Raw genomic sequence first — 21,692 nt, forward strand, 5'->3', positions numbered from 1 at the left:
GACCACCAGAAATCAAATAAAAATCCTTACTGGTATACTATTCACAAGTTTTCATAAACAGTTTATTTAATTTTTTTTTAAATTGACATCCCCAAACAAATGTACCTTTCAGCATTTAGTTCACCTGTGAATTATAGACCCATTTTATAATAATTCAACTATTTGTTCAGCTGCTTGCAAACTTACTGAGCTAACAATGAACAACAATTCTTACTAAACATTTCAGACGTTTCCTTCAAAGATCTCACTCTTAGGAATCCAGGAAGATAATACTGATTTCCATTAGGTAAACATTTTGTCAGCAGTAATTCAAGTTTCTTACACTAAGCATTCCACAGACGTAAAAACACATTTCTTGGATTAGATTTCAGCACTCACAATGAATGTTTACAATCTAAGGCAGCAACGTTCCAAGGAAGAAACCAAAGCTAAAACCCCCAAACTTAGTAAATGCATATACACATGGACAACGAGGTCACTGGATTGCCAAAGACAAAATATTATAAAACAAATAAAACTTTCAGGGCTCCAGGTAAAAACAGCCACATTGCCCGTCACCCTTTTGCTTGTAACAGTTACAAACTGGCAGTGGAACAATCCTTTTCCACCAATCCCAAATCACTGTGTTAGGCAGACCATAGTCATCCATTCTATTCAGTTGATGGAGGTGTTTTTCTCTGGGTTTGATTCTGTTGTTTTGGGGGGTTTTGTGTCGTTTTGTTTTGGTTTGTTTTTTTAACATCAGAGGCAGCTTAGTGAAGCTTTGTCTTCCTGGATGTCAACAACACAAACAACAAGGGGTTGTGCACTTCACACTCTCCTGCTTCAACCTAGGGCTGAGGTTTGACCTTTCAAAGAGCTCTCCTTAAAACTGCCTGAAGTGAAACTTCAAGGTAACTTTAGATATGGGTATGATTTTTATCCAAACTGCTGAGCACAAGGGGGACAAACAGAACATCTAAGGAGCCTCTTCAGAAGGTGAGGTATCCCAGGAGCCAGACTGATTCCTTTGTGCAGAGGGGGCTGTCTTCCCACCTAAATCAGGGATTTTGCATAGAATCAAACTGTCAGGTCTTGTGAATACAGAAGCCAAAACCATCAGAGCCAAGACAGACAGACTGGTATTGTCTGGACATCTCAATTCATACTACTTCAGAATCTCCAGGGTAATTTATTTTGCAAGGGGTATATGTCTGCTACAAAATCAACTCGAATTAATTGATTTCCAATAGACCCAGCAAGTCATGGCAAATTATCATTGTTTTCTTACTCTTTGGATCACATCTGGCTGTGAGGTCTAAAGGCAGAAGCTAAAACCATCACCTCCTTTCTCACTACAATCTCTGTTTATTTCCCATCCCAAGGATTTTACTTGCCCTATTCAAAATATTTGTGAAGCGACCCAGCTGCCACAGAGAAAATTGCTCAACTGCCATAATAAATATGAAAAAAATTAAGACACTATGGAGAAAATAATTAAAGTAATGAAGCCAGTGTTTCAATTCCTGCATGGTTTTGTAATTCACTTAGAAAGAAGCATCTGAGGCACTTGTCCTTGAATGCCCCAGGAAGCTTTCTGCAACTTAACATATTTAAACAGCTTCTCTGGTCACTGACTCTATTTCTTAGCAGTTGACCTGAATGCATCAAAATCAAGGGTGCGAAGCAGTGTCCACCATGGGGTATATGCCCCAGTATATGACCATGTCTCCCTTTCATCACTCTCCCTTAACCTGGCAGACAAACTCAGTGCTATTGAGACAACAGTGGCACAAAGAGCACTCAGTCTTCAGTTAATTTTCACCAAGTTAAAATAGCTGCACTGTGAGAATGGCCAGATTGTCAAATGAAACAATTATGGGAGAAAAAAAAAGGCAGGAAGCTGTAAAATGGAGTAGGAGCATATAGCTTCTGTGAGCCTTTGCCTGAACCTCAGAGGTGTCTCAAGGTCTCATTCCACAGCCAAATGTTTCTCAAATAAATCCAGTTTATTCAATTAAGGACAATTAACCTCATCTACAGCTACATTAATGCTTGCATGCAGCCCACAGTGTACTCAAATACTTCTAAGACTGCTGAAAAACTGCCTTAAGAATTGGGATTGTTTCGTCTGGAGAAGAGGAGGCTCGGAGGGGAAACTCATTGCTCTCTACAGCTGCCTGAAAGGAGGCTGTAGCCATGTGGGACTCAGTCTCTTCTGACAAGTCTCAAATGACAAGACATGAGGAAGTGGCCTCAAGTTGTGCCAGAGGAGGTTCAGATTAGATATTGAAAAATGTTTTTCACTGAAAGAGTGGTTAGGCATTGGAATAAATTGCCCAGGGAGGTGGTACAGTTACTGTCTCTGCAAGTGTTCAGAAGGGGGCTGGATAGGGTACTTGGGGATGCTGTTGAGGGGTGATTATGGTGGTGTTGACATCTGGACTAGATGATCTTGAAGGTCTCTTCCAACTTTTATGATTCTGTAAATACCTCTTGCAATTCTAAGTTGGCAAATATTGCTTTTTTAAAAGCAATATTGAGTCTTAAATCTTTCTCCAAAAGGGTTCACCCTTCCATTTGATTTATCCTTTCTACCTTCTTTTGATGCATTATCCTTCAATCCTCTACCTTTCCCTCCAAATACTATCAGTCACAAGTGTGTGTAACACAGAAAAACAACAGTTTAGCAAAGGCAAAACCGGAGCACAGGCCATCCCACAAAATTTTAGTCTGTCCCAATTTTACGCAGGTTTGGGTCAAAGGTATGCTATGCTCCCTGAAACCCTAAGACATTTCTTGAGTGTGAAGACAGCGCCATTGATGCTAAATACACTATGAATGACCTGAACATAATTTTCCTTGTTGAAGGTGCAGGTTTCATTCTTGCAAGCAGAAAGGAAAACTTCTTATAATTCAACATGCTTCAAGTGCTTTCCAGTAAAAAATACCTTAAAAAATCATTACCAAAGTAGATTACGTTTCTTGCTAAGAGGACCAAGATAAAAAGCAATTTGGCTCCCTGATTCCAGACAGATGCTTTCATGTTATTAAAAAATGTGGGTTTAATCACTGTTTTCCACACATAATTTTCCAGATACAAGGCAATGGTTAGGCTATCTTCAACATACAAGCAGACGACAGTAGTGCCATTATTGTAGCTCTGTTTTTCTACACATAGCAAAAATATAATAAACAGAGCTCCAGTTAATTTTACTATTCAGAGCCCAGGGGGGACAGTGAAAGTGACAAGAACCCAGTGCATCCAAGATTTGTGACATTTTGCCCAAGTTAACTAATGAGCTAATTCATACGTGGCTACAAGCAATGTTTAACAAAATTGGGTGGATCCACTGATGGAGAAAGGCATCTAATTATAGTACCAGTGAATGAAATATTCCCTTTATTTGGAGCATCACACCAAAACAGCTCCTGCTGTCAGTCACGCCAAGAAGCAGAGGAGAATTGTGCCTGCAGACAGAGGTTGTTAAACAGTCTCCACAGCCCTCCAGTTCTGGTCTCCTCACTAAAACTTCCAACTAATGCAAGACATAAGGAAAGAATGTGAATTGGTGAGAGAACCAACAGAAAATTCTTAATATGCAATAGCCACCACACCTATTTTCATCAAAAGCTGACATGACAGAGAACAGAAGTGACACCTCGAGCACTAAATTCTGAGAAGACTCTGGTACACAAAATCATTTCCATCTAGTGCTTAAAAACATAACAACAGAAACATTTACTTGACTTCTATCTCACAGAACCACATTTTCACAAAACTGAAATGTGAATGAAATTGATGTGCTTTCTCTCTCAAACAAGAAATAGATCTGATTAGCTCATTAATGTGTTCCTTGATTAAGTTCTCTTCCTACCTATTCCACTTATTTTACTCCCAATTAAAGCACTATAATATCTCATCATTTCTTCTTGTACATGCCACAAGCATGTTTCACTTTACCTTCAGAAGCCCCTAATTATTGGTCCAAAGTATAATTTCCAAACACTTTAATGCAAGGTAATATTAATGTGCTCCGTTAATACTTAAAGAAAGTAAAGTACAGAGAGGTGACATGACATTTAAATTAACACTTTTGCCCTCCCTCACCACCCCAAAAGACATGTAGCCTTTGAGCTAAAATATCAAATATACTCAAGCTTTAGAATGCAATTCTTTGTTAAGCAGATCTGTGCACTTCGGTGTCTGGTTAACTGGCTACTTTCCACTTTCTTCATTTCAGTTAACTTTGGAGAGACAAGGAAAAACAAGATACAATACAACAGCAGCAGTGATAAAGCAAAAAGAATAAAAGTAATTGCTGCCCCTTGAACATGGCATAACAGCTTCTCATGAAAAAAGAGAAACATGCTTCAAAATGTCTTCGGATGCAAATCATGAGTTTTTTAATGAAACCTCATTTGCATATTTTCATGGTCCCGCACATGTAATTCTATTTATTGAACTGAATCCTCCCACTCAAACTTATTGCAGAGCCTTTTGAAATAAGTTCATAATCCCCTGAAGTAATATTTTATTAATCAGGATAGAATAAGGGTTTAGTTGAAGTTCTATTACAAAAAAAAACCAAAAAAAAAACCCAAAAAAAACCCCCCACCACAGTTTCATGCACATTTCATCTAATTCCATCCAACCTTTTTTGTCTTAATATTAAGGTTCAAGATTGCATCTGAAATGGCTGGAAGCTGCCTCCTGGAATAAGTCAGGCTGGCAGCTCCATTCTGCTTCACCACTTCATTTTGGTTTGCTTCTAGTAAATGAAACAAGCCCATGGCTAAAATAAAGTTTTAGGCAGAAAGAAAATGCTTATATTCAGCATTTTTCCCAAAACAACATGCAAAAGTAAATCATCAAATAGTGCAAATACTTCAAGACCATGACTTAAAATGCTGACAACAAATACAAAGCAAATGGCATGAGAAAAATGCTAGGGGAATAAGAGAGAACCATTTCCAAAAATGCAAGGCACTAAGTGCTACAGCTAGAATAGCATAATCTTACCCTCTAGCTGAACCTTCCCTTTTTATCTCTGTATTCTATATTTGCACTAGTTGCTTTGCTAAAAATATGCTTTGAAGTTGTCATAGCTATTGGTCCTGGCTTGTCTTTTTTCTGCCTCTGAGAACAGTGAAAGTAATAGATCACTGTAATTAGACTTTTATGGGTGCAAGAGACAATTTGTTTCAGTCACAAACAGGAACAGAGAAATTATGAGACAGAGAGGGAAGAAAATTAAAGAAGTTTAAATAAGGCAACTACTAGAGAAATATGAAGAGGGGATAAAAGTTACATGTTTATCCCCAAAACCGCTAACTACAAAGAGGTATACAATACACAACAGCTCAGGACAGCTTTACACTTGGGCTAAGGCTATGTGTGAATATATGCAGGCATTATTTGAAAAGAAAAACTTAAGGCACATTAGATATATCAGAAAGGGCATCATATATACATCTACATATAACATTTTAACATACCTCCTATACTGTGCATATTAGGCTATACCATATAGCCAGGGTAAAACAAGGGTTATTTGTTCTTTCTCATGACTTTTAAGCACGTAAATATGTGTCTGTACATATATGCATGCATTTATATACCAAAAAAAGACAAACACAAAAATAGTTACTTGAGGCTTTACCCACATACCACATTACACACATTTCTCTATCTGCAACTTTGCACACTGTCTACTAATCTGAATCTCTAATCTCAAGTAAACCTTAACTATAACTGCAAGACAAATAATGGAAAGAAACAACAAACCACAAAGCATCCAAGAGTTCATCCAGGTGGATGACCTTCACCTGACTCTAAAAACATGTTTCTGCCACTGGTATGACAGCCTTATTTGCATCTACGCAACAATGCAAGTCAGCTTCTGCAGCCCTCCAGGAACTAGCTGCTTGCAATTTTACACTAATGCCTTCGATCATTAATCATTCATATTGTCTAACTGCTGTGGAAATCAAACCCACAGACCCCAGCTTTACCACAAGGCTTCCCTGATAGCTACAGTCAAGGTCAGTAGCATTAGCTTTGTTCAAGGACACTGACACGTGTCAAATTTCAGCAGTACAATTTGCTATTGCATGAATAAAGGGTGTTTGAAGGTATTTAATATAGAAATACACACGCATATTTAGGAGGTATTTTAGGTATTATTGCCTACTCAAGGTAATCTGAAGATGGTATACATAAAGCTAGAGAGACTTCTTGGTTTGCTGCGTCTCCTTCTCCACTTCTGCAAAATACCATGTCATACATGCCTCTTCAAAAACATGCCTACAGCTATGTAAAGCCATATGGCTTCCTGGGCCTCACTACTCTCTGCAGTGACTTCTCCAGAACTTCACTTTTCTAAGATTCAGGAACCACCCTCTAACTCCAAAATTGCTGATATCCATCACAAATTTACCAAAATTTGTGTGCACACCAGTACTAGCTTTTGCTCAGCTAATACACCACTTGTTTCTAGTCCACGCTGTGCAACAAGGACATGTTTTCTGAAGACAGGAGATGACAAAAGAGAAGACTCTACCATGACTTAGAACAGGCCATTATCCCTGGCCTTTTACATAATACTGCTGACATCTATCCCTGCCCTGGAAATATTTCTCCAAGACACTCTGGCATTTGTGATTTTCATTGCCATTGCTCATAACTGGACTATGACTTCCCTATGACTTATCACTATACTTTGGACTCTTCGCTGCTCCTACCTGACACGTTTGTTGAACATGGCCATTCCCACTTCTGTTCCACACTGCACAGCCTCTCTCTCTCTGTAAAATTAGATTTAATACCCCTACTGTGAGTACTATCCCCAGGATATTACTGTACAAGGTATGTAAGGAAAATTATTGAATGCTACCCCTGTTATTATAGGATGCCAAGAGGGAATCCCCTAAACAAAAATCAGCCAGCTCTGTCATAATTACAGCCACAATTTAACCAGTAGCCCACCTTGCACACAGGCATTTCCCCCATCTCTATGCAGCACCCTATGCAGCCAAAGTTGTTGTTGACACAGTAAAACAATCAAACATACAAAATAGCAAGGTTTCAAGAAATGGACAGCTTCTGTTTACAAGCAAGGCACATGAGTATTTGCAGTGATGAATTACCTGAAACCCCCTTGTCAATGTGCAATACAAAAGCGCAGAGTTAAAGGTCCCCCACTCCCTAACCTGTGTCAACATATTTTGGTAACGAGATGGGGTTTAAATTTATTTTCCAGCAGTAACAATGCTAGTTTGGAGATTATTTATCCAAAATTGTGCATCTTTCAGTTTCTGAAGCCCCAGTACATAGTCTCAAATTCAGTCCTAGTTTAATCCTGGCTTACTGCTTTTAGTCTGGAAACAGAGTTTAAAAAAAAATGAAAAAGAAAAAGGAAATCAGGAAATTATAAGAGTAAGATGACTTAAAATGTCATAAAGTAATCTCTCTAATGACAGTACAGAAAATTCCTTGGGTAAAATTTGAAGTCTGGAGGTCTGCATTGTTATCAACTCTATCAACTCATGCATTATCATCATCAATTTACGGTTTTATGTTAAAGAACCAGCTACAAAACAGAAGCAACTGTGTGAAAAACTCAGATTTCATGTATAAAAATAAGGTTCAGAAGGCCTTTACATGTTGCAAAATCCTAAAATATAAGTCAAGAGACCCAAATAAAAAGAAAGCCAAAAGTATTCAACAGTTAAAATACATTTTAAGTTCTGCTGCCTCTCATAAAAACAGCATGAAACCTTAAAGGGGCTAGGAAGCCACAAAAAAAGATAGAGACTGCTTTCTTTTAATACAAAACTAAGCTGTATACATGAAACCCATCTCACTTTAAAACACTTCAGTTTTTTCTTTCTTTACAAAAAGTCATCATTTTGACTATACCCTTATGAGGCTCATCTGCTTTTGGTTGCTTGGACAATGCCCTATTGAGATGGTTTTTCATAGCACAACTTAAGAGCAATCAAATTGCAGTCTCAGTTCTCTGACTAGCTCAAAACACCAGTACTATATTTCTTAATGTGAACAGTTAATTTAACAACAGTCTCTTCCCCGATCCTTCTGCTTCATGGTCCATACATTTTTTGGGTGCATACACCTGCCTTCACAACTGCTTGTTCTCTCATTTCCTGCCCAATCAGCCAGGTCTGACAGCAACACTCCTGCTACTTGACATGACATGACTGGAACATTGGAATTTGCCTGGAGAAAAGCTGCAAATGTAAGGCTGCTTTCTTTTTGGTTGGTTGTTTTTTAGTTTTTTTTTTTTTAATCATTCCAATTCAGATCTTAAATCAGCATTTAAAAAGACGCGAAGGCTGCCAAGTACTGAAGGCAGCAAACAACTCAGATTTTTCTGAAAGCATCTTGTGGCAGCTGCAAGTTTGTGTTACATTACTTAGAGCAGTAATTGCCTTTGGGAATTATATTTTCCTGCTTGTTCAAAAGATTTACCATGAGTAACCATAAAAATTCGAAATTTAACTCAGTAAGTGCTGACATTAGCAAGGAGATATAGAGGATATGTTTGGCAAAAAATAAGCAGAAATGGAAATCTACCAGCAGATAATGCAGGTCATTTCTTTGACAGTATACTTTGATATCCCTCAGAACATACATGCTCCAGTGGTTCTAAAACTCTCTTATCAGCACAGTTTGCAAACTCTTCCCTGTCATAGGAGATCTCTCTCAGAAACAAGTACACCTTGCTATCCAATTTAGATTTTCATTTCTGTGGTTTCATCCTTCTTGTTATATTTCCCAGGTACTCCTCCTTATTGGTATTTTCAGTTCTTATTTAGTCAAGCTCTAAATATTTTACAGTGACATGACAACTTTCCACCATCCTTTATGTAAGAAAATTTGATTTGCCAAATTATTTTGATAATAGGTCACTTGATAGGTCTGGTGTCAGAAGCTGTCCATAAACAATTTGTCTTTCAATACTGTCTGCAGAAGAGGAATTTTCAGATGTGGATTATTGTAACAATGAGCCAAAGGGCCCCTGAGACACAGTCACCAGCATTTGCAAGAAAGACTAACCAAAGGTGGCTGGATTTCAAGGGAATGTGACCAGCATTTAAAATCAATTTATATTTTTTGTTACTATTTGCTAGTAGAGGTTCTTCTCCTCTCCTGGCTTTTATTGCATTTTTTTCCCTCCATGCTGCAGTAGCCACACAATGCTTGCAGACTGAAGGGAGGATGGGGAAGTCACTTCCCTGCTCCCACGAAAAGTAGGGTAGTGCATTTCAAACAGTCTTTTTAATAACTGTGCATCACTCTTCCCGTAGTAATCCCATCAAAAACTGCATCAGCATCTTCTCCAGATGTGGCCAGATTCAGTGTACTCGCAGAGTACTGAAATGGCAATGCAGTATCTGCAGCACCCTTGCACCTCCATTGGGTACCCCTGTGCCACACAGATAAATGACAGCCCACCCTTCCTGCAGCATCACCTGCAGCCCTGTGAGAGCCCAGCGCTCAGCACTGAGAGGCACAGAGAGACAAGAGGACACACAATTCCACAGAGTGGAATGCAGCTTGCTTAATTATAACTGTCAATCCTATGACATAAGTACCTGACAGCTGGGTACCCACGATTGCCACTGGAGACCTGGTCAATACAGCTCATGTTGTTTGGGCTACAGCTCATCTTAACAAGGGCAGGGTGAGGGAAATCACACCCTAAACAGTGGTTACTGTAACAAATGCATCTGTGCTGCTTAATTCACACACAGGTGTCATCCAAAACAGTGGAGCAACACTGAGTATCTTGGATTAAAAAAATAACGTACCTCACAAATTGATAAATATCAACCCCTGAAAGGTTAACACTGAAGGTAGAAGAAAATAAGACTTATCTCATTGAGACCATCTGCTGTAGCAATCAAAGCAGTTAGAATTCATTCGCTTGCAGGAGTCCATAGAGAATATAATAAAGTAATTGGAGTCAAAATAAATTTGTTTATTTTGTTCTGCATGGCCAAAACCCATCCCACTAAGTTTTATGTACCTAAAGAAAGAGCACAGCCTGTTCCAGGCTTTTCTCCATAAACAAAACAGAGAGGTTACTCCAAAGGGACACTCAATACCACCTAAGATCTGGCTTTTCCTCTAAATGTGTCTACCTTTCATTAGCTACTAAAAGCAAACCAGGCTACAACGAAGCTGTTGGCACATGAACTTCAAACACACCCCAGAGACTCTCAGTAAACCAAGTATTAAAGAAAGTATTAACAATCTGAGGTTCTACTTGCAGGGCTTTCCTCCCCCAAAACCGTCAAACATGACAGTTATGATAAGCAACAAAACAGCTCACACTCAGAGCAGGAATTACTGTGGTTCCACTGGTAAAGACCACCCTTATTTATTCTTCCTAGAGGGGGATCAACAATTGCACCTTGGGGTCCCTGCTGTGAGCAGCAAACCTTTCCTCCTACTGTGACACAGTACCAACCCTGAACTGTAGGGTACTCTGGCAGATTGTGTTCAGTATTTCAGGGAGTCCAGTGCAGTGTTTTTCTCATTCATTACTGGCAATCAAGCCATTTGAAAGCAAATGAGAGATGAAGAGCTAAACATTCATTTGGAGAGAGGAGAGATAATCAAAAGAATAATAGTCTTGTCCCAGATTTTGCATATGATTTTTCAACGCTAAGGAACATAAAATTGGTGTGTAATACATCTAATTAATATCAAACGAATATCAAAATATCAAATAATACCAACTAGTAATATTAAAACTAATATCTAAAATAATGTAAATTACATTTAGAAAGTCATTCACCAATGAAAATTTACTCTGAAAAATAGATAATATCCACATTTTTTATTCACAAAGCAACAGAAACACTCAGCAAAAAAACCTGACAGACGTGTTAGCTTAAAATTGCCAATACAGAATACACCATTACTGCACAATGCATGGGGCATGCTATTCTAAAAGACAATTATGTATTTTGACAGGTGACTGTATCATGAAAGGCTGGTAATACTGACATCAGAGGACAACCAGTAAGGAGAGATGAATCAAATAGTATGAGTATATTCCCTTTTAATAACACAGAACTCACAACCTCTATTCTACATGACAATAAGGAAATATTGAAAGGCAAAGAAATGGAGAAATCCTAAAGTAGAAATGCCGTGAGACGAACAGAAAGTGAGGCACACAAATAAACTAATGTTTTCAGGAACAGGTAAGTGGATACTCTGCAGAGTCACAGATTTAATGACCTAATTCTAGATCATGCAACCAGACATTTCCTTTACACTTTGTATCTAATTCAGCCTGCTCGGGTGTTGGACTTCTCAGCAAACAGGTTGGAAAAAAATAATCTGACTAACTGACTAGTGCTACTTCCAAATTAGCAGCCAAAGTGTGTTCATAACACATTCAAAACAAACAAGCCTACACATTACCCAGAAATTTTTCCCATGTTAACAATTCCAGATTCCAAACCAAATACACAACAACTAAACCAAAATTATGGATATCAAAAAGCAACACTTTAAACAACTCATGCTCCATATGAAACCTAAATTATTTTCTCAGCGTATGAAAGTCATCAAGATTGCAGTCAAGCAAGCAGAAAACATAACCATGTACCTCCAACACATTTCAGTAATTTTACCCAGGATCATACTACACAAGGAAACCTGATCTGAGCAGTGTAGCTCTTAAGTTAACAGAATGGTCGCTTATTTAAGCTATGCAAGAAATTTCTGTTAGAACCATACAGCACTTCTGCACACTACATAAGAAATATTTTGCAGGCTAAATAAAATGTATTTATGTTATTTGATTAAACTAAAAAAATACTAAATTTCAAAGATGAAGGATGCACTTACCCCAAAATAAAACAATGCCTTTGCAAATGGGTCAATAGATAGCTTTCCTTCATCTTGTATTCTACCTCCAAAGTACTTCAGAATAAGACATTTTATTGTGGTGAAAAAATGCTCTTTAACACCATACATTGCTGTCATTTCACCTTTGTCTAATTCATTTTTCCCTAGCACTTGAGAAAACACTCTCTTTTTTAATTTAAGCAAGGCATGGGAAGTAAGAAAAATGATGTATAAAGAATCAAACTGCTAATTATTCAACAAGAAACACAATATAAATATAGGGGGAAAAAGTACCAAAAGACTGCTGTATGGAGGCCGCTTTATGCTTAGTATGACAAAACTTGGAAGATATGTACACTTATTTTAGCTAGCTGCAGTAAACTTGAACCATTACCTGAAGTCATATGGCAAAAAGTTACAAATTTCAAGTTATTAGCTTGTCATCAAATATTCCACAGTAACAAGCTCAAGTGCTTCCACTGAACAGAATTCAACTTCCAAGCTCTCAAATGCTATAGTTTGAAACACTTTCCTGAAAGTCTTTCAGCAATGCATCCAAGCAGTCAAATATACCTCAGACTTCAAAAGGGGCATGGGATTCTTTTATAGGCTAACCACATGGGATTCTTTTATAAGCATGGGATTTTTTTATAAGCCAATCCTTTTTATAAGAGAAGGGATTTTTGCCACAAGTCCAAATCCTTACCTTTCTGTAGACTATCATGTTTGGAGAACTCTCCTCTGGGTCAGCAGTTTCTGCACTACTCGGATCAGTGGGTGCTTGGGCCATGTTTGCCTCTCGTTGCTCAGCCTGCAAGGACAGGAACAAAACTCAGCATCACTCCAGGCTGCAATGGAGCGCGGTAAGGACATGCAACTGCCTCCCAGGCAGACATGCAAGGATGGTACAGAGGGAATCACACTCCTGTCTTCACCCTATGCAGGATTTTATCACACTGTGTCAGAACTGACTGGTTTACGGGATAACACCCCAAGAACAAGGACTGCCAAGTCACACACAGCTGTGGTTTGGGTCATCACATGCACACACTTCTCCCACAGTTCTGAAGTTTTCTCATAAGCCCTTATTCAATAGAAGAATATCTAATTAATACTTCACACACTTCCCTTCCTCGCTTTAGAGCACAAACAGCCTGTACTGTTCTAGAAGCTTTGAGGTACCTACAAAGAAAAAGCCAAGGCACCTTGCTGCAAGGCAGAGTGAAACCCCACTGTGGCAAGCAGGTACAGCAGCTTGTCAGGCACACTGACTGCAGGTTCTCACCTTCAGACACTCCAAAAGCCCCTTCCAGCTCTCCACAGCCCCGGAGCAGCGGCCAAGAACCAGGGAGGCACAACTGCTTGCTCAGAGTAAAGAGCTTCCCTAACCTCTTCTCATGACACAGCCAGCAAGAGGCAACAGGATACAGGCAGACAATCACACATAATACTCCTTATCTTCTAGAAGCACAGAACTGGAACTGCTGCCTCATCTCCTCCAGGTCATGCCACCCTTGAGGCAAAAGCATTATTTAAAAAAAAAAAAAAAGAAAAAAGGGTCCTGGTGCAGAGTCAAATGCTATATTTTAAGTTTTTCTTCCACCAGCACATTTGACAAGTAACATTTAAATTAGAGGCTGCTGTGGAGCTGTGTGGTGACCTTTCCTAACCTAAGAAGTAACATTGCCTTGTACAGACATTGGCATTAAAACTATCTGACAAGTTCAATTTCTTTAACAGTGAAAGTACTGAAATATTCCATCTCAACGTATTTCATTAAAAACTGAGAACAAAAAAAAAATCTATGTTCACATGAGCACAACCTATGCATTAATTTCTAAAACACAGCTCACCATTAAACTGTCTCCCTTATTTAAGAAAAAAGATACTTTCCTACTCCTTCCTTTACCCCCTTTCACATTGCCACAGGCAACAACACACCCCAGCATATAATATACATACACAGCACACAATTATATGTATAATACATCCCTGAGCCATTCTAGCTGTCAGTTATCAGCTCTCAAGGACAAGTCAAGAGCCTAGAATCAGACAGGCTCAGACCATATTCCAGCTCTGTCCTTCCTCAGCAGAGAAAAGGCTACTGTGGCAACATGGCACCCATCACTAGAGCCAGAAGCAGCTGACATACCCCCTTTAAGGAAACATACAGGAAACAAAGGTTAAATAATCTACATCAATCCAGAGACATTAATTTTTTTCTTTTATAAGGTATGCATTCACACACACAAGTGGGCACAAATGCATATGTACATGCATATACCAATTTGGAAATTCAGTAATGCAGTTCAAAGTTGAGTTAAACAATATATATAGATCACCCTTTAAAAGGCATGTTCAGACCAATTTAGACAGTATTTTAAATTTAAATAATATAAATTTATTTTAACCCCTACTTAACCTCATGTCTTCCTAGAAGCCCAAATACTACACCATTGTCCCAGGTTGTGAGCTAAACAGGAAATGAAATAAATTCTCTAAGCAAAACTATTAGATGCAGAAACAATTAAACAGCACAAAGGATGAAGGGTAAAGCATTTTCAAATTATAGCACTTCAAATTATTTACACAAATGTGCATTTTCACAATACTTCTTGGCCATGATTTCAAGGCACTGAAGAATTAGACTCTAGGTTATCATCACTTAACTGTATGGAGCAGGAACTGGGTTGAGATTTTATGTAACTTTCTGAAGGCAATTACAAAGCAGAGTTGAAAGCATATGTCAAGTCACACAAGTTTCAGCTTCACCTGCAGTATATAAAGACCACATTCACCACTTATGTGAGATTTTATATTCATGCTTTAAAAGAAAACAATTGCAACTAACTTTCAATTCAGAAATGCTCTTAAAAGAACAAAATGACAATTTCTAACTGGAAAACCCTCTTCAGCATTACTTAGCTGTGCTTCACTCATTACATTATTCACTTTGAACGTCCACATTTACAAATTCTGTTGTTCTTGTTATACTGTCAGCTCACTTGATCTTTTTCAGTACTTCCAGATTTTCCCCACAGAACTTCTTGAAGCTTTTCATCTGCTCCAGTACAAGACTATAACATCATGTACAATATGCAGTAGTAGCTGCCATGCTGTTCACAGTGACATTGAGGGAGCCACTAACTTTGAAGATCTACACAAGCCTAACACATAGATCTACATAACATCTACATAAGATAATCAATACAAGTTAACCAATCAGTTGTTGGAAGTCATAAATTTGCAAAAGTGATTCCCATGAGTGCTCAGCATCTGCTGCTGGATTTCAGCCAGGAACAGCAGGAGCAGAGCCACCTTTTTAAGAGTGACAGCAGGATGGACATCTCAGAGAACACAGCTGAAGACAAGGCAGGACTGAGGTGCAGTGTGAAGCAGAGACAATTGTGGGCATCCCCTCCACATAGCCCAGGCACTGCTGCTGCTATGATGAGCCTTTGCAGGCCAAGCCAGGGCCCCTGAGGAACTGTGAGCAATCTGACCATTCTCCAAGTTTTTTCTCTTTCCTTTATACCCTTTTTAAAAGCACAGAAGTCTTTCTCACTGGTATTCTAGAAGAAAAAGAAAAACTGCTGATAAAATAAGACAGTGATATGACTCAGGCATGTTCTTGGCTCTTCAAGGTGAAAGCACAGCAATGCTGGGTCCCATGGATTCCACTATACCTGTGCTTTTTAACATATGGGAGTTGAATGGAGCTCAGCACCCAGTGATGCAGGACTGCTTCACAGAACCACAGAATGGCTGGTGTTGAAAGAGACCACTGGATGTCATCTGGTCCAACCTTCCTTCTCACACAGGGTTCCCTACTGCATGTTACTCTGGATTGAGTACAGACAGCTTTTGAGAATCTCCAAAATTGAGAGAGACTCTGCAACCTCTGCAGGCAACTGTTCCAATGTGCGCTCACCCGCACAGTAAAGAAGTTCTTCCTCATGTTCAGGTGGAGCTTCCAATGCATCAGTTTCTGCCCATTACCCCTTGTCCTATTGCTTTGGCACCCCAGAGAATAGCCTGGCTCCACCTCCTTGGTACCCTCCCTTCAGATACTTAAATACATTGATGAGGTCCTCTCAGTTGTCTCTTCTTGAGGCTGAACAGGCCCAGCTCCCTCAGCCCTTCCTCACAAAAGAGATGCCCCAGTACCCTCCATCTTTGCAGCCCTTTGCTGGACTTGCTCCAGGAGCTCCATGTCTCTCTTGTACTGAGGAGTCCATTACTAGACACAGCACTCCAGATTTGGCCTCACCAGGGCTGAGCAGAGGGGCAGGATCACCTCCCTGGACCTGCTGGCAATGCTCTTCCTAATGCAGCACAGGATGCCATTCTCCTTCTTGGTCACAAGGGCACTGCTGGCTCATGGGCAGCTTGTCCACCAGGATCTCCATATCCTTCTCCAGAGAGTTGCCTGCTGCAAACACAAATGAGACTGCCCACGGTCAAAGCACAGCCTTTTTACCCTACTACAGTGTTAACATGCTGCATTTGCAACCCTTTAATAATGTAAAAGTGCATAAAAGTCCACATCTGATTCGCACAGTCCTCTCTTAAGAAACAAACCAAAAAAACCTACACAATTTTTTTCCTCACTGTCATCCCAGTCTACTCCAGACGCAAGCAGGAATTCAACCTTACAACACTTCACAGACTGAAAATAGTTAGTCCTCTGAATCTTTCTCTAAGCACGTGCTTGTGATGTATCAGCCAGAAGTGAATCCAGCTCAGCCTTATAAAGAGATTTCAGCTACACTTAGCTGAGAAGAGTAAAAACGAAGATTTTATGTAGGTTTTTTGTTGTTTTTTTTTTTAATAAGCCTCCAACTTAATTAAGACAGCCTCCAGCTAAGAACCTCACCACTTACTTTCTGAAGAGTGCTATCAGCTCCTTTCTCCTTTGGGCAGTTTGCTGTATTATCAGGGCTAACTCATCCCAGCCTGAAGCCACACACCAGCAATCTAAATCCAAATGCATGTCTTCAAAGAAATAAATCATCTCTAAATTTTAAATATCATGTTCAAAGATGCTGTTTTCCCACAGCTGTTTTTCTGACAATAGCTGTGCTTGCAGCAATCTGGACTCCTCAGCACCAAAAGTGATAAAAATTGAAAACCATTTGTGCTAACCATTCTCTCACTCTGCCACACACAAGGACAAAATCAGCAGTCTTTAACTTCTTAGTAGATGGTCTATTAAGCCTTTGAAAAATATTACCAAAAATATGCTAAAAAGATAGGGTGCATTCTCCTCTCACTGATTTTTTTCCTTTTTATGTTTTATTCTTTCTTATCTAACACTTCTGCTTTTCCCCTAAGAAACATAAGCACACTGGATTAGACAGGCAGCTGCTGACAAAATGCACTGAATCACATTAAGAGTTCTCTCTCTCGCTCTTATCTGATCAGGCTCCTCACTCTCCCAAAAACCAGAAGCTGCAAAGAGATAAGGCTCCCATATGTCATGAAATGAGGAGTGAACTTTACGGTGGAATAACCAATTAAAAATATGCTCTAAAAATCAAGAAAATAACTTTTTCTAGTTTACCTTTTTAGAGTTTCTCATACAGAACTGTAACTAGAAAATTTCAAAGAAAACCACCTTTACATTTTAATCCACAAATACTGTCAGCATTTAATCTCTGTGTATGTGTAAATTCAATGAAAGCATCTGAACAGTAAATTAAGAGATTCCCCTTAGTGTTCCCAAACACCTTGATTGCTGTCAGAAAAGACCATTGGAAACAAGACTGCTGTAAGAAACCTCTTACAGACACAAATCCCCATGTGTTCCATAGAAATCAACACATCTAGAAGCCCTTATGCACTCTGGGGTTTTTTACATAATAGAGAAAGAAAGAAGTACATTAGAAGAAGTCCTGCAAAACTATTTCTCGAAAATATTACCTGGATTTAACAAAATAATACAAGGTCATATGTCAACTCCTATTCTGCATCATAATAAATAAATAAATTGTAAACTTAATATACAAAATTTGCAATGCAAAAAATTTCTTGCACACGTGAGATAAAATAAGATAGTTTTTTAAAATAGGGGAAAACTGAATCAGAGAAAACAGAATCAGCTAAATGAATTCCCATGAAGTCAGGAATGTTCAGCTGGAATATAATTTTGGGTGACAATAAGTGAAAATTACCTTTATGCTATGTAATTATATATTTCAAGGGCAGCTTATAATTGACACATAGTGTTAATATCAAATTATGAGAGATTTAGTGCTTCAGCACACAATCATAAAGTAAATTACAATTTCATGTCATTAATACCTAGGTAATTTTTTTCTAATTAGTGAAATACAACTAGACTACACAACTTTTCACATGCCTGAGAAATCATATAACCACATGCCTTGCTGAACTCATAATTACCTAATAGGAAAAATCTCTACCTGATCTGCTAGAATATTGAGATCAAACAGGTCATTATTAAGGTGACAGGAGGGAAGAGACGGAAGGAAAATCACACCGAATTCAATTAATCTCCATTAATATTAAGTTGATATTTCACATTCATTACATAAATCTCTCTAAAACTGCACTGGGAAGAAATACTTGTCTTCTAATTCTTTTTCTGCTTAATTATTACTTCATTAAACCAAGACGTGGGCATGCCATGCTAGTTGTGTATACTGGAAGGCAACATACAGCCTATCATTAAGCTGATCCTGTTGGCCAAGGTGAATACACTAGACAGCGGATCCCCAGGACCTACCTGGGATATCCTCTGCTCTTCAGTGGTGTAGCTCAGTCCAAGCACTGCACAATTCACCTCTACTCCTCCTTCATGGCACTGCCCCCCTGCACTGGAGGGGCAGAGAGGGAAGTCTGCTTACAGTGAAGTATAGTTCCCAAAGGACCTAAAAATCCTTCAATCCTTTCTTTTAGACATCAAATTGAAACTGAAATTACTCCAAAAATAGTTTCCTAGTAGAAGATCATCCCAGACCTTCTGCCCCTCCTTGAAAGTGATGAGCATTGCAGTACTATCAACAATACTCAGTCTGTTGCTTTTTTTAAGGAATAAAGTATAAACACTTCCAGCAGCAGCACTTAATGTTCAAATTTTTGTCAAACAAATTCCTCTTTGTTTGTGGGAAAACAGTTTTGTTCACATTGGCTGAATTCAAGGGCTCTAAAGGACCCCATTCCCCCTCTTTCTAAGGTAAAAGCTCAGAGGCAGCTCTGTGCTGAAGCACAGGGGCTCAACACTTTTCTCACTCTACAATTGGCAGGATGAAGGATGGGCACACATCTAGGCCAGGGAACAAGCCAAAATGCTTTTGCCTCAGTCTGAGACAGCAGGAAGAGAGGATACAGTTCCAGGACACCCCCTTTTTCCTCTTTTTAGGGAAACTCGGATCCGGTGAAGGCTGGGATTTCCCATTTCTACTACTCTTACAGACATTTCCTAAAGGTGCAGTGCCCTTCCATAACTAAGTGCTTCACCTGTGGAAAACTTGCCCCAGAACATCCTACAGGTATGTCTGCATTTCCACACAGTACTAGGCCAGGGAGCAAGCTCTGGGCTCCTGATCACCCACAGTGCTTAATTGCTGGTTTGCTCCCACGTTCTCTTTTGTAGAGCTCCCAACCTAAGCAGACACACAGATGGGAACACAGTTCTCCACCATCAGCACTTGCTTTCAAGAGCCAGCATGGATCATCTCACACAAGGTTGGGGTTCCTACCTCTTATCCATGTCTGCATCAGTCTCCCAACAGGTTCTGCAACACTCTCCAGCTTCCCAACATGCCCCAAGTCCTACAATGCACAACCTCATCCTTCTGGTGGGCTGCAGGACAATCTCACTTTTTTTTAAACATTATGCTTGAAAACAAAACCATCCACAACAATCACTGTATCTTCAGGCCACAGAGGTACTAGCTAAGGGCCAGAGGTCTGAGACCCCTCTGGCCAAGAATATGCAGTATGAACACAGACATCTTTTAGACCAAACTAGCTCTCACATGAGTCAATCCAAGTCACTTGGCTTCCTGCAGATACACACAAGTTTAAACTCAGCCCCTGAGTATTCTAATGTGCAGATGCCTGCAGGTACTTCTCACCAATCACTTGCTGTTCCAAATCATGTACATTCGTTAAGAAAAAAAAAGTAAATATTAATGGTTTAGTGGTCTAAGCAGAATATTGTTAACCAGGGATTACCAAGGCCTCACACCACCTCCAAAAGGGTGCTCTCCATGGTCTTGAGCAATTTTCTCTCCATCTGAGACACCTCAGCATGGTAGTGCTTATGCTGTTACCGTCTAACAGACAACACTCAGCATGGAGAGTTCCAGTTGTTCCATTTGTGTGAGCCACTGGTGATCTGCCTCAGTCACTTGGCCAGTGATCAGACTGCTTCTTGATAAGCCATAGAAATGAATTACTTTCCTCCCCTTTTCCCAGCTTTCCACACACTCCATTTTGATTTTATATATTTCTAAATCTGCACATATTCTTAGCTATTCTAGAATGCTGAAAATACTGTCTGGATCTGGATGTTACATCCAGGAAACATAGGGTTGGAAGTCAATATAAAGTAATTTTTGGCATCTAACTTTGACTAGGTCCTGACTTCCCAAGATAACCAGAAGAAAAAATGGAATGGAGATGTATTGTAGTGAATATTGACATACCAATTGCTGGTTAACTAGGCAATTTTTTTCCCTTTACGAAATCAATTGTTAAAATGGGCACTTGCATATTACATTTACTTTTAATGGACCAGAATTATGTTATAGCAAGAAGAAACTGCTTCCAATACAGCCACCCCTCTTCCAAAGAATTCAGAAAAAAAATGCAGCGTTCACCGGTAATCAGTCTCCCTTCCAATAAAATAATACTGCTGTGAGCACAAGGCCTCTTGGAAAGGCTCTGAGCCAACATGCTGTTACCAAGGATAGCTACAAAGAATGCGATAGCAAGTATATGCTGAATATTTTACTAAAACAAGTGCCAGTGCTATATAAATTTAGAAATGCAACGAGATAGTTATAGATCAACTTTGAACTTCATGTGAATTGGTGATCCCAAACTACAGCAGTAATTATTCAGCACCATCAGCCTGCAAGGAGCAGCAGCTACAAAGCTGAAGCTGTATTCTGTTGTTTTGCAACAATGCCAACTTATTGTCCAGAATCATTCCCTGTGGAAAATGGGTAACTGTACTGTTAATACAGAGCTTGAGGGTAGACTTCTAATCTATTCTCCAATATAAATCTTCTACTGGATCAGTTAAGGTGTGCTAAGAGCTTCCCATTCTTTGAAGCTGGTCCATCAAATACACCATCTCTGAAAGTGCCTTGCCTTTACATACCATAGGAAATACTAATTGCATTTTCAGTAAGCTACTTCTGGGGCATGGGCTGCACTTTGTATTTTACATTGTATCCAGTAAGCTGAAAACAACTGAAGAAAATTGATTCAAATATAAAACTGAATGAGAAGATGCACAAAATAATGGATGCTCTAATACAGACTGGTAAGAAAATACTAAAATTAAAAAAAAAACTAAACAAAAAAAACATAGGCCTCAGTGCTTGTTAGATTCCAAATTCAAATTTACTCCACCTAAACTCCCTGTTCCCAATAGAGGTTGCTGAAATGAAGTTCCCTTCAAGCAATCTTATGCAAGTTCATAGAAGCAATCCAGCCCTACATTGATCAGTGACTGCATAATCTCATTTAAAATGCCCCAAAGTGCTGCGAGTTCCTGCCGGTTGTTCATTCTCAAGATGATGGAAAATTGCAAAACCCTTGCAATCAAATAAAATAGGAAATTTGC

The 21,692-nt window shown here is 39.2% G+C and overlaps 1 protein-coding gene across 1 annotated transcript in view; it reads right to left on the minus strand.

The window, feature by feature from the left end:
- RGS6 (regulator of G protein signaling 6) overlaps nucleotides 1-21,692 on the minus strand; it is a 245,645-nt gene that overhangs the window by 219,009 nt on the left and 4,944 nt on the right. The window contains exon 2 of the mRNA XM_030949741.1: nucleotides 12,576-12,680. Within this exon, the coding sequence (XP_030805601.1) occupies nucleotides 12,576-12,659 (84 nt within the window). The 5' untranslated portion in view covers nucleotides 12,660-12,680. The remainder of the gene's footprint in view (nucleotides 1-12,575; nucleotides 12,681-21,692) is intronic.

The sequence above is a fragment of the Camarhynchus parvulus genome, chromosome 5 (assembly GCF_901933205.1).
Source record: "Camarhynchus parvulus chromosome 5, STF_HiC, whole genome shotgun sequence".
In the NCBI taxonomy this organism is placed as follows: Eukaryota; Metazoa; Chordata; class Aves; order Passeriformes; family Thraupidae; genus Camarhynchus; species Camarhynchus parvulus.